Genomic DNA, 11564 nt, shown 5'->3' with positions numbered 1-11564 from the left:
GGCAGTGAGCCCCCGCGGCGGCTCCTCCGGGAGGCGAGTCTCAGTGCCGCGAGGGCGTCCAGTGTGGGACCCGGGACCTGGCTTGGCGGCGGCGGTCAGTCCTGGAGGACGCGGTGACTCGGGGCAGGGTGCTGGGGACAGACACACTGGGAGCTGCTGGTCACTAGGAGACACACGGGTTAGTCGCGATCACGAGGGTCCCGGGGAGGCGAGGACCCGGCCTGTCGGGCGCTCAGGACTGCGGCGGCTGCTGGCAGCGCGTGGGGCTGGGCGGGAGGCGGGCGGCCGCGCTCTGCTCCGTGCGGAAGCTGTACTCGTACTGCGGGGGACAAGACGTGTTAGGGATGGGGACACGGGCAGGGACAGCAACACGTTAAGGCAGGGGACAGACAGGTCAGGGAGGGTGGGATGCCTCTCTTGCCTGTCCCTTGCGCTGTGGGCTGATTGCCCAGGCTGACCTCTGCCCAGTGGAGGTGGAGCCATGGGGGGCGGCAGGGATGGCCCCTCTAGTCCCGGGGCTCCCAGAGTGCAGGACACCGGAGGGGACTGTCCCCGGGAGTTGTCCCAAACAGGGACGCCCAAGCATGTCCAACCCCGAAAGCCAGGTCCATGGCACGAGGGCCCCGTGGATGCCGAGTTCACGGCACCTTCCCCGGGAGCCCTCGGATGGCCCTCTGACCCACCACGTACTTCCTATCCCTCCTGCTATCCCCGGGGACAGGACTGGTCCTGTCTGACCCCCCAGGCCTCCTGCGGTGGCCGGGTTGAAGTTGGGGAGGTGAACGGCCAGCTCCCAGCTCTGGCCGCCTGCTGGCCCTGCAGAGACTTAAAGCCACCAGCTCCCGGGAGAGGGACCTGGAACAAAGTCTGGGGCAACACCGCCACCTGGTGGCTGCTCGGCAGGCGACAAGAAAGGGCCACTGCTGGGCTGGTCAGGGGCGCCTGGGAGTGGGCGCTGTGCAAGAGGGGTGCTCCGGAATCGGAGGAGGTCTTTGAGCACCTTGGGGGGCCCTGGGAACTCAAGGGGTCTGTGAGCACCTCTGGGGGGCTCGGGAGCCCGAAAGGGTCCGTAAACACAGCAGACGCGGGTGCTGGACAGGGCTGGACGGGCGGGGCGCAGGGTGCAGGGTGCAGGGACATTGGCTGGGATGAGGGTCTCGGCGCGCATATCCCGCACCTGCCGTCCCCCTGATTGCAGCGGGTGTCCCCGGCCTAATCCCCCCTTCCCGGAGCCCCGAGTGTTTGCCCAAGGCGGCGCAGTTGCCTTTGAAGGTGGATTCAGCCGGGATCTGTTTACTGAAGACATTAGTCTCCCGCATAAGGAAAACCTGCACTCGAGCACAAACAGCAAATCCTTTTTGAATTAAAAAAAAAAAAAAAAAAAAAAAAATTCAATTAAAGGGCTTGGGGGCTGGCGCGCCGAGTCGCAGCGCCCTCTGGTGGGCGCATGTCGCTATGGCGCGGCTGGTGGCGCCTCAGCTGGAGCTCAGCAGGGCAGGGCGGCTGCAGGGGGAACTTTCGCACCCCTGCCCCCGAGTCCCGGGGAGGCCGGGGCTCCTGGCTGCGTCTGAGTCAATGAGTCGCCCCTGTGCCCCAACTCACTCCCATAGGCACTCAGAGAACCACGCAGGGCAGGGGTGGAGGTGCCACCAGGGAAGGGCACAGCACCGCCCCCCGCCCCCCAACATGACCCCGTCTGGAGCCCAGCGGCGCGCAGTGGCCCGCGGGATGGCGTGGGGGGGGCAGCATTTCAAAAAGCACCCGGTGAGGGGCTTGCAGGCGGTTAACCCGGGTTTGCTCCCCAGCACCCCATATGGCCCTCTGAGCACCACCAGGGGTGATCCCTGACACCCTGAGCAGCACCGGGAGAGGCTGAGCCCAGCACCCCAGGATTCTAACTCCCGTGGCCTGAAAACTTGCACCAGCGGTCATGGGGCCTGGGGGCGGGGCAGGGCTGGGGGCGTGGAAGGTGCCGGCACCCTGGGATGGCCCCCTTGTGGAGGGGACTCTTTGGGACCACACTGAGGAGGTGTGGGCTGGCACTAGGGGGGTGGTCAGGAGCAGGGCCCTCTCATGGGGGTATCCAGACCCAGAAGCTGGCTCCAGGCCCCGATGCCCTCCTGGAGGCAGGCCATGGCCCTGGGTGCCCGGCAGTGGCTGTCATGCTGAGACTCTGAGGTGACGCCACTTCAAGCTCCTGCAGGGGACACTGAGGAAGGAGCCACGACCGTTGGTCATGTCTTAGTCTGGGGGGGAGCTCCCACCCCTCAGTTCCTGTCTCTCTCTCCATGGGAGAGACCAGGAGATAGTGAGGGGGGGTGGGGACGGCTGCCAGGACTGCATGCCCCATTCCAGGAGAAGGTTCCAGAATGTTTAGCAGGGCCCTATATTGCTCCCTCAATTGGTGGAGAAAAGGCCCCTGAGGCCATGAGCCCTCCCTGTGGTCACTAACCAGGACAGGGGGTGGGGGCAGGGCCTCCCCACCAGGGGTGACGGTGCAAAGTGGGTGCTGCTGGGGGCTGAGACCCCCAGCGCCCAGGGTCCTACCAGCCAGGGGGCGTCCTCCTCACTGCACCCACCGCTCCATTCACTGCTCCGGTACCACAAGGTGCAGTCACACACACCTTCCATGGGCGTCTGGGTGACGACTGGCCCCCAGAGTCCCGGGTGAGGGTGGTGGTCCCAGCTATCCACTCCGGACATTCCTTCCTGGTGGCTGAGCCTTGAAGCCTGGCTTTAGGGAGGGGCCCCTGGGGGGGGTGGGCAGGGATCAGACCTATGTTGGGGGGGATCCCCGCCCCTCCTGCACCCAGGTGGGGGGGCGGTGTGCTGGCTGGAACGAGGGTGGAGTGGGTGATGGAGAGACAGAGACCAGGCAGCTGGCATGGATGCAGTTCTGGGGAGCATGTGTGGGGGGGTGTGGCTTGTCGGCTTCAACTTTGGTGGAAGCAGCCAAGCCCTGAGGGGCCCCCTGAGTGAGACGGTGCGGGGGCTCATCCCCAGTGCCCCGGGTCCGGCGTGAAGGGCCAAACCCCAGCACGGTGGGGTTCATGGCTGATGCTTGATGCTTCCGGGGGGAAGCCTGCTCAGAGTAGCGACAGGCGCTGAGAGCTGCGTGTCCACCTGCTGCCCCCCGCTGCTGTCCCTCTAGAGGCTGCTCTCCCACCCTCCACACTCTGCTGGGGGGGGCAGTCCCCTTGCCTGGGTCGGTATGATGGCCACACCTGGAAGTGCTCAGGGTGCACCCCGACCTCCTCTGCCCGCAAACCCTGTGCTCAGCCCCCCAGGCCAGGGCATGGGAGAGAACTTTGGAGGTGTCGGGCCTGTCTGCTCCATGTGGGGTTTGGGGTTCACATCTCTTCTGGGGTCTGTGTGCCACGGGGAGAGGTTGGTCCTTCCCTCATCGAGTCAGGACCCAGAACTCACCTGCCAACTGCTAGAAATGCACAAAGCCCGGGTCTCCCCAGAGGAAACAGTGCCCTCCCCGGGCAGAGCGGGAATGTGGGAGGGGGTCTCTCCCTAGAGGAGGCCCCTTCTCCCCTCTATGGTCCTGCCCACGTGTGCCAGGAGCCTGCCAAGAATCCACTGCGGGGGAGGCGCTTTAAAACGTGGGGGGGTCAAAGCCTGGACCCCCCCGCCACCAGCCGGGACCCCCCCTCCTGTGAAGGCTGACAGGAGTCCTGCCCTCACGGGGGTTGGCGCTTTGCACGATCTGGGGTGCGGCTCCTGCCATGGGTCCCAAGTCCCCTCCCATCAGCCTTCCCCCAAATGCCGTGGGGAAGGGGGTCCCCGAGATGCTCAGAGATGGGAGATCTGTTCAACCGATCTACCCTCTGAACATGCCCGTGGAGGAGGAAGAGAGTCCTCTCAAGTGATGGCTGAAAGACATCTATCCAAGGCCACCCTCCATGCCTGCTAAAAAACATTTAGGAAAAGAAAAGAATTAGCTAATTCTTAAATATGATCCTTTTGTTTCTTTTTTTTTTTTTAAAGGGCCCCATCATCATGGAGCTGGCCAGAATGGGTGTGTGGGGACAGGCAGCTCAGGAGAAGCAGGCCTGCCTGCCCAGGAACGGGGCTCCCCTCAGGGGAGCTGCCCAGCTGGGCCGTGGGACAGGAGTCACAGGACCTGGAACGGTCAAAGCAGCCGGAGCCCAGCCTAGACCGCCAAAACCAACAGCTTCCAGACTCAGAAACCAGCAAAGATGATGCAAGGAAACCCGCACTCATGGAGCCACGGAAACACCTGGGACCCTCCTGCCAGGGGCAGCATGCAGCGGGGGAAACCCCCGGCCAGGGCAGCCTCATCCGCCTACCACAGGACTCCAGCCAGTTACGAGGATGTAGGCCAGACTGTCCCCGGGAAAGAGCCTAGCGTTCTAGAGTTTGGATTGGAGCAATAGCACAGCGGGCAGGGCATTTGCCTTGCACACGGCAGACCTGGGTTTGATTCCCAGCACCGCCAGGAGTAATTCCTGAGTGCAGAGCCAGGAGTAACCACTGTGCATCTCCAGGTGTAATCCAAAAAAAGCAAAAAAAAAAAAAAAAAAAAAAAAAAAAAAAGCCTAGGGTTCAGCTGGAAGAAGAATCAGAAACTCAGGGGCAGGGTGTGTGAAGAACACATCTCTAATCTTAGCAAAGCTCATTAAACAGTTTTAGAGCCTGCTGGACCCCCTGACGGGTGGAAGTGGGGGTCAAGGGAGCAATTCCATCACGGAAAAATTTCTTTAATTTTTTAATTTTTAAAATTTCAAAAATTTCATTTTTTTTCCTTTTTGCTTTTTGGGTCACACCTGGCGATGCGCAGGGGTTACTCCTGGCTCTGCACTCAGGAATTACTTGCCTGGTGGTGATCGGGGGACCATACGGGATGCCGGGGATCGAACGCGGGTCGGCCGCGTGCAAGGCAAAACGCTCTACCTGCTGTACTATTGCTCCAGCCCCAAACTGTTTCCATTTTGGGGCTTCCCAAGCAGTGCTCTAAGGGCCTGGGGGCGGGGGTGGGCACTGCTGCTGATGTCCCGTCCACTGGGATCTTCATGTGCAAGGCCGACAGGAGTCCTGCCTTCACGGGCGCCGACCCCTGAGCCATCTCCCTGGCCCCAAGAAATTCATGTTAAATGAGGTGGTTGGGGCTGGGATATAGCTCAGTGGTGGAGGTGCTGGATTTGATCCCTGCACCCCCCACACACACATGCACACATATGTGCCCATATGTGCATTCATGCACATGCATGCACACACACACACGTGGCTTAGACTTGGGGAAAATAAAGCTGGTTTGGCTCTGACCTTCCCAGGCGGGTAAGTCGTTGAAAAGTATTTAGTATCTTAATAGATTTGAAATACAAAAGAAGAGGGAGTGGGAGGACCCTGATAACCCGATGGAACCAGGAACCACAGCCCAGCCCACTGCCCGGGTCCCTTAGTGTCCTGCAGGGCAACTGGGCCTTGTGGCAGGCTCAGTAAAGCAAACTGGGGGCTGGGCCTGGGGAGAGGAGCCCCCTCTCACCTGCAGCCAGGCGGAGATGGGGCCCCAACCCAGGGCACCCCCATTCTGGAAGGCAGCAGGGTCACCCACAGGCACGCACACATGGACAGTGCGTGGCTGGGCCAGCCGGGCCTGGCTGCCCAGGAGGGGGGGAACGTGTGGGGTCGCCAGAGGGAAGGAGGGGTCAGGTGGGGTTGGTTGTGCGAGAGAACAAACCCGGGGGTACAAAGGTGAGGCACCCACACTGTTGTCAGGATTCTGTGTGCACCCTAGCTGTGTGTGTGTGTGTGTGTGTGTGTTTGTGTGTGTGGGTGTCCACTGCTTCCTTGGCATCAGTGACACCTGTATTGCCATCACAGTATACAGCCTCTTCTGGGGGGGCGGGGAGAGGGAGGGGTGCTGCAGGGGACACCCTAGGACCTGATCTGCAGAGCAGCTGGCTTTAAAGGACCCAGGACAGGGGTCATGGTCGTGGCTGAAGCTGCAGCTGGAGGCTCAGATGCCACCGCAGAGAGTGAGTCTCCAGCAGAGAGGCTCCCCGTGCTGCACCCTCTAAGGAAGTCCCCGGGTTCCTTTGTTTGAGACCCACTGTCACCTGCTGGGAGCGCTAAGCACCCAGCTGGTGGGGGGGGGGGCGGGTGGTGCTGTGCCTTGGAACCATACACGCCAAAAGAAAAGGAAAGGGGTGGCGGGGGCAGGCAAGGTAACCTGTAGCTACCGAGCTCGTGTCCAATGGGCGAGGCCGGCAGATCTCGCTCCCCTGCAGCCCCGTTTCTCCAGGGCGGGCAGGAAGGCACCCGGGCTGTCGCCGCTGCAAAAAAAAAAACCAAACCAAAACAAAACACAAACAAACAAAAAAAAAAAACGGGCCCGCGCCTGGCTTAGACTGTGTGGAAAATAAAGCCGGTTTGGCCTTATTTAGTGGTTCGCCTGCAGTCCCCGGCCTGCCCACTAGATGGTGCGGGAGGACCGCGCGTGCCGGGCCTGGCGGCTCCCGGGCCTTAATGAGCACCAGGCCGGCTCGCCCCTAGCAGAGCACCGCCCCTCGGAGCTGGCGGATGAACAGTTCGCTTTTATAGAATTGGGACTCTGCCATTTCATTACTGACACAGAAATCTTCTGCCCGCAGATGTGGGCTCCCCCCAGTCCACTCCCGGGACCCCGGGAGAAGGCGTGCGTGCGTGTGTGTGTTTGTGTGTGTGTGTGTGTAGAGGGGGTGGGGAGCAGGGAGTTGGGGGGCGCCCAGGTCCAAAGGCGAAATTCGGAAATTCTTTTCACCTCCTGCTCCCCTGCTGCCATTAATTCCACCTCAATGTCGCGACGTCAACGCCAGCGGAATCGGCCCCAAGCTTGCTAAGCAATAGGCCCCATTTTTCAACACACAAACACATAAAGATGTCAGCTCAAACTGTTTACTAATTAACACTTAAAAAGACACAAATTAGATATGCGTGGCTAAGAGCAATTATAATCAAGACGAATTTCTCTAGTCATTTGGGAACTGGGAGAAAAAAAAAAAACGCCTAATTGCTGGAACCAATGTTTTAAAAACTGAAATCACGCCAGTTAGCAAATATGTTCATTTAAGGAACATTCCACGTGACTGCGCTCCCGAGGATTGAGGACAAACCCGGGAACAAGGAAAATATTTAGGTAGAAAATTAAAATTTTAAACTCCCTCGGATTTATAACTTCTTCTTCCCTCGCTACGCCTGCAAACCGCAGCCCATAAAAACCTGTAGCAATTAAGTGGTTAAATGAACGGTCTCCCTTGTCAATTTTAAGGGAGTGATTAATATCAGATCGGCCCTTTACTAATTACACCCTGTCTTCCAGCTCCGGAACCGGGTTGGAAATGGAGGCTGGTGGCTGGGCGGCGGGTCGGGGGGTCGAGTGACCCAGAGCGGGACGTGATGGATGCAGGTGGACATGGCTTTGCAGCGGGCTGGGCGTTCTGGGTGTCTGTCTGTCCGCCTGGCTCCTGTTTGTATTAAAGGCGGACTGACTGTCTGCCAGGGGCGTGAAATTGAGAGCCACGGACAGGCCTCCTCAGGCCATCACCACGTAGGGGTGGAGATAGGGCCGGGGACAGCCCTGCTACTGGCCGCCCGGTGGGCAGGGACAGGAACCTGACCCCGATGTCTGGGTGTGGATCTGAGGCTCCCACCGCTGCCCAGCCCGGCGGAGTCCCGGGAATCCATCAGATCCGGGTGGGGAGGGAGGGTGTTGGTGTACCAGGGAAATAGAGTGGCAGAGACGGGGGAATATTTATAAGCCCATCCTCACACTGGGAGAGAAGCTGCTCCATCACCAGATCACACTTGCAGGGAGCAGAGAAAAGCTTTTGTTTGAGCGAGGAGGAGAGGGCGCTGTGGCCGTTGGAGGGGCGAGGGCGGGGGTGGACAGCCCAGGTCAGCACCCGCCTCCCGCCAACCCAAGCCCGGCCAGCTGCGTCCACTCCCAGGGGGAGGGGGCCAGGCCCTGGGCAGCAAAGCTCCCCCCACCCCCAGGCTGAAGGCCAATGTGTCTAGACCCCTGTGGCCCGGTGCAGGCAAGCGGCTGCGGGGGGGGGGGGGGGGGGGAAGGGGAGGGGAGGTAGGGGGAGGTGCCGCCCCACCATGGCCGTGCTTTGGGGGCCTGGGGAGGTGCGGCAGGACAGACGCAGCAGCCGTGGTGCTGTGCGTTTTCCCTTCAGAACCCTGGCTGAGTGTTTCTGAGCCTTTTCTTTCTAGTAGAGGTTTTACCATTTTTCACTGTGCCAGGGAGCAAACGCAACCCAGGGTCTCCCTCAGACAAGACTCAGGGCACGGGTGGGGGGGTGGGGGGGTGAAGGAACTACTGCTGAGGGAGGGAGGTGGCTCCAGGGAAAGTGCTCACCTGGCATGCCTCGAACCTGGGGCTTGTCACCGCCAAGACAAAACGGGAGCAAAGACGGCGGCTCCGGGCCTGGAGGCCAACCCTCGCCTGGAACCTTCACCCCATGTTGAGGTCCACGAGCCCCAGCCACAAGCTTCACACTCACCCCACACTGCAGCCCAGAGCACCCCACCCCGGGCAGCAGTGTCTGCTGATCAGATGCTGGGGTGCGGAGGCCCCTCCCCCCCCTTCCCTTCCCCCTTCCCTCCCTCTGTGGTTGATCAGAGCCAGGGGCTGGCTATGCGGCAGCGGGGTGGGGGTGCACCCTTTGGAACCCCAGCCGGTGGGTTCACCCAGGGGCCCGCCAAGGCCAGGGCTTAAGTCCAGACTCTCCACCTCCTGCCCATCAGGGCTGGGGAGGAAATGTGCCCCATTCTCTGACAGAACTGGGTGCTGCCTTGGGCCAGGGCCAGCTCTAAAGCCCTCTCAGCCTCTCACGGTGGAGACCCAAGTGGACCCCTGAAAGGAGGGGACAGGCTCAGGAGGGGGAGATGTTGGTCATGGTACTGTGAGGGCCAAACTGACGCCATGACAGGCAGCAGCAATCAGCAAGATCAGCTAGGCCTCAGGTTCAATTCCGGGAACTGAGTCTCGGGTTCTCAGCAATGAGACCATGTGTAACTGACCAACCTGAACCCCCCTGGGAAAGTTCCTGGGCCCAGCAAGTGGGCTCCATCAATCACTAGGCCTCCCCAGTCGAAATGCCCCAGAAATTGTCTTTCGTTAACCCTAAAAGAATGAGTAGCTTATGTAACCATGAGCTGTTACTGGAAACTATCGTTTAACCATTGCCTGGCCACGGTTACCCTACACACTTGCCCAAACACCTTTGTTTGGCAAATAGGGAAGGTTTTTTTCTGAAACAATAAGGCATGTACTGCTTACGTATCAAACCCTACACCAACTACTTGCTGCCTGAAGTCGGGGTCGCTGCCAAGAGACCACTCTGTGGGTGAGACAGCTGGCCCTCGGCATACTGGAATAAAACTCCTCCTGCTTTTATGGTGCTCGTGTCTCTCCGTCTTGCCGCTGGGGAACCCGTAGTCCCGGGCTTGACGGTACAAAAGGGATACATGCAAGTTCACGTGAGCAAAGTGGGTGCCCCAACCTGGCACCCGAGGGTGAGTGGAAGCTGAGAGAGGAGACAGAGGCCCCACGACTGCCGGCTGCTCAGGGCTGACCCCGACCTTCCGGTGACCACAGCAAGTCCCAGACCAAGCAGGGACCACCCCTCAGGCTCGGCAGGTCCGGGTGCAGTCCAGCGCCCCCCACCCCCCCCACCCCCCGCGGCCTCCCGCCCCCTGGGGGCGGGGATCTTGGCGGATCCCTGGGGATGCTGGGGGGGCATTTCTGTCCTCTCCCCAGCTGACAGCAGGAGGAGGGGGGCTGCTCAGATGGGTGGGGGTACAGGGTACGGGGAGGGGGCAGGGATCTCCTCCACGACCGAGAGCCCAGAGCGGGACTGGGTGGGCTTCTTGGCGGGAGGTTTGGGGTGTCGTCTTATTCTGCCTCATCCTGTGACTTCGGGGGGGTCTCTTCGGCCTAGCCTGGTGTCTAGCTGGACCCGCTCTGGTTCCTTTCTCTCTTTCTCATGTTTCGGGGTCACACCCAGCAGTGCTCAGGGGTTCCTCCTGGCTCTGTGCTCAGGGAATCACTCCTGGAGGTGCTCGGGGGACCCTACGGGGTGCCAGGGATTGAGCCCAGGTTGGCCCTGTGCCAGGCCAGCGCCCTCCCCGCTGTGCTCTCACTCCAGCCCCAGGATCTCACTCTGCCCTGGGAACGGGGGGAGCAGCAGGACTTGGGGTGGGGGTGGTGGGGGCCAGAGCAGGAGTAGGGGCTGCTGGGGCCCAGGTGAGCCGTCCAGCAGGGGCTCTGGGGAACTGCCCCCACCCAGTCCACCCTGGAGTCGGATGCCCAGCCGGGTGAGTTCTGTTCCCACAGTCTCCTGCTGACCCCAGCCCTGGGTGGGCAGCGGGCGGGCTTCGGTGTCTATGCAGGTCACTGTCCCCTGCAGGGCACTACCGCCCAAGGCCAGCCTGCACAGGGCTTGCTCTGAGGCGGTTCTGGGGACCCCCCACCTCTCTTTAGAGTTACCACAAAGCCCGTCCATGCAGACGCCAGCCCGGCCAGCTCCCCGTCCCCCAGCCTGAGGCTAGAGCTGACCCCAGTTGGGGTCCCCATTTGAGCACACACGAGCCAGCCCCAAGGGCTGAGTGTACAGTCCCCGACAGGGGGCGGGGGGGGGGGGGGTTGGCTGTGAGCATGTGACCGCACGGCCACCTCTAGAACACTGGGGAGGGGCATGCAGGGCAGCGGGGTCCTTGTGCCTAGCCCAGGTCCAAGCACCCTGAAGCTGCCCCAGGGCCCTGACTCCTGACCACTGGCCCCTGCCCTTCACTCTTCCAGTAGAGATAAAGCAGACCTAGAACAGTGCAGAACCACACGGCCATCACATGGGCTCTGCCTTCCTCAGCCCAACCCCCCAACTGCTGGTGAGTAATAAAACAGAACTGAAAACCAGGCGGGGGAGGAAAGCCTTGGCCCTGTGCCCTACCCTGCATGAGAGAGGAGAGGGGGAGGGGGAGGGAGGGAGAAGGGGGCAGAGAGGGGGAGAGAGAGAAAGAGAGAGAGAGAGAGAGAAGAGAGAGAGAGAGAGAGATGCTGAGAGATTAGTGGGGTCAAAGCATCTAAGACTCGAGTCCTGTGGAAGCAAAGCTCCATTCTGGGGTGGGGGGTACCTGCAGCAGAGACCCTGGTGGGTGACGTCGCCCCCCAGCCCCAGGGACGGGCTCACTCACCTCCTTCTCTATCTCGGCCAGGGACTTGATGGTGATGCCCAGGAGGTCGAAGGGCTGCATCTGAAACACAGACCTGGTCACCCTCTGCCCGCCGGTCCCCCTTCCCCTGCCCGGAGGGTCCCGTCACCCCGTGGCCTCTCCCTGGGGAGGACGGCGCTGCCCAGCTGCAGGGCAGGCGACAGGGCTTGAGGGGCAAGGCCAGGGGCCTGGTGTCTAGCTGGACCCGCTCTGGTGCCTGTAGGGCGAGGGGTGCCCTGCTGGGCCTTGCAGAGGGCAGCGCTGACTGCCCAGCAGTCACAGCAGCAGGGAGGGGCTGTCCTGGAGAGCCCTGTCCAGGGAGCACGTGGCTGTAGAGCCTG

At 61.3% G+C, this 11564-nt stretch overlaps 1 protein-coding gene across 3 annotated transcripts in view; it reads right to left on the bottom strand.

The window, feature by feature from the left end:
* Positions 1 to 217: 217 nt before the first annotated feature.
* Positions 218 to 11564, bottom strand: part of LOC130042729 (multivesicular body subunit 12B) — a 139429-nt gene continuing 128082 nt past the window's right edge. For all 3 annotated transcript variants that reach the window (XM_056134909.1, XM_056134912.1, XM_056134911.1), the window contains 2 exons: positions 11206 to 11265; positions 218 to 319 (listed from right to left, as the gene is read on the bottom strand). In XM_056134909.1, coding sequence (XP_055990884.1) covers positions 233 to 319; positions 11206 to 11265 — 147 coding nt within the window. In that variant the 3' untranslated portion in view covers positions 218 to 232. The remainder of the gene's footprint in view (positions 320 to 11205; positions 11266 to 11564) is intronic.

This window comes from Sorex fumeus, unplaced genomic scaffold (genome assembly GCF_029834395.1).
Source record: "Sorex fumeus unplaced genomic scaffold, SorFum_2.1 ptg000109l, whole genome shotgun sequence".
NCBI lineage: Eukaryota > Metazoa > Chordata > Mammalia > Eulipotyphla > Soricidae > Sorex > Sorex fumeus.
Note: the sequence above shows the minus strand (reverse complement) of the source record. Positions and strands in the feature narration are given on the sequence as shown.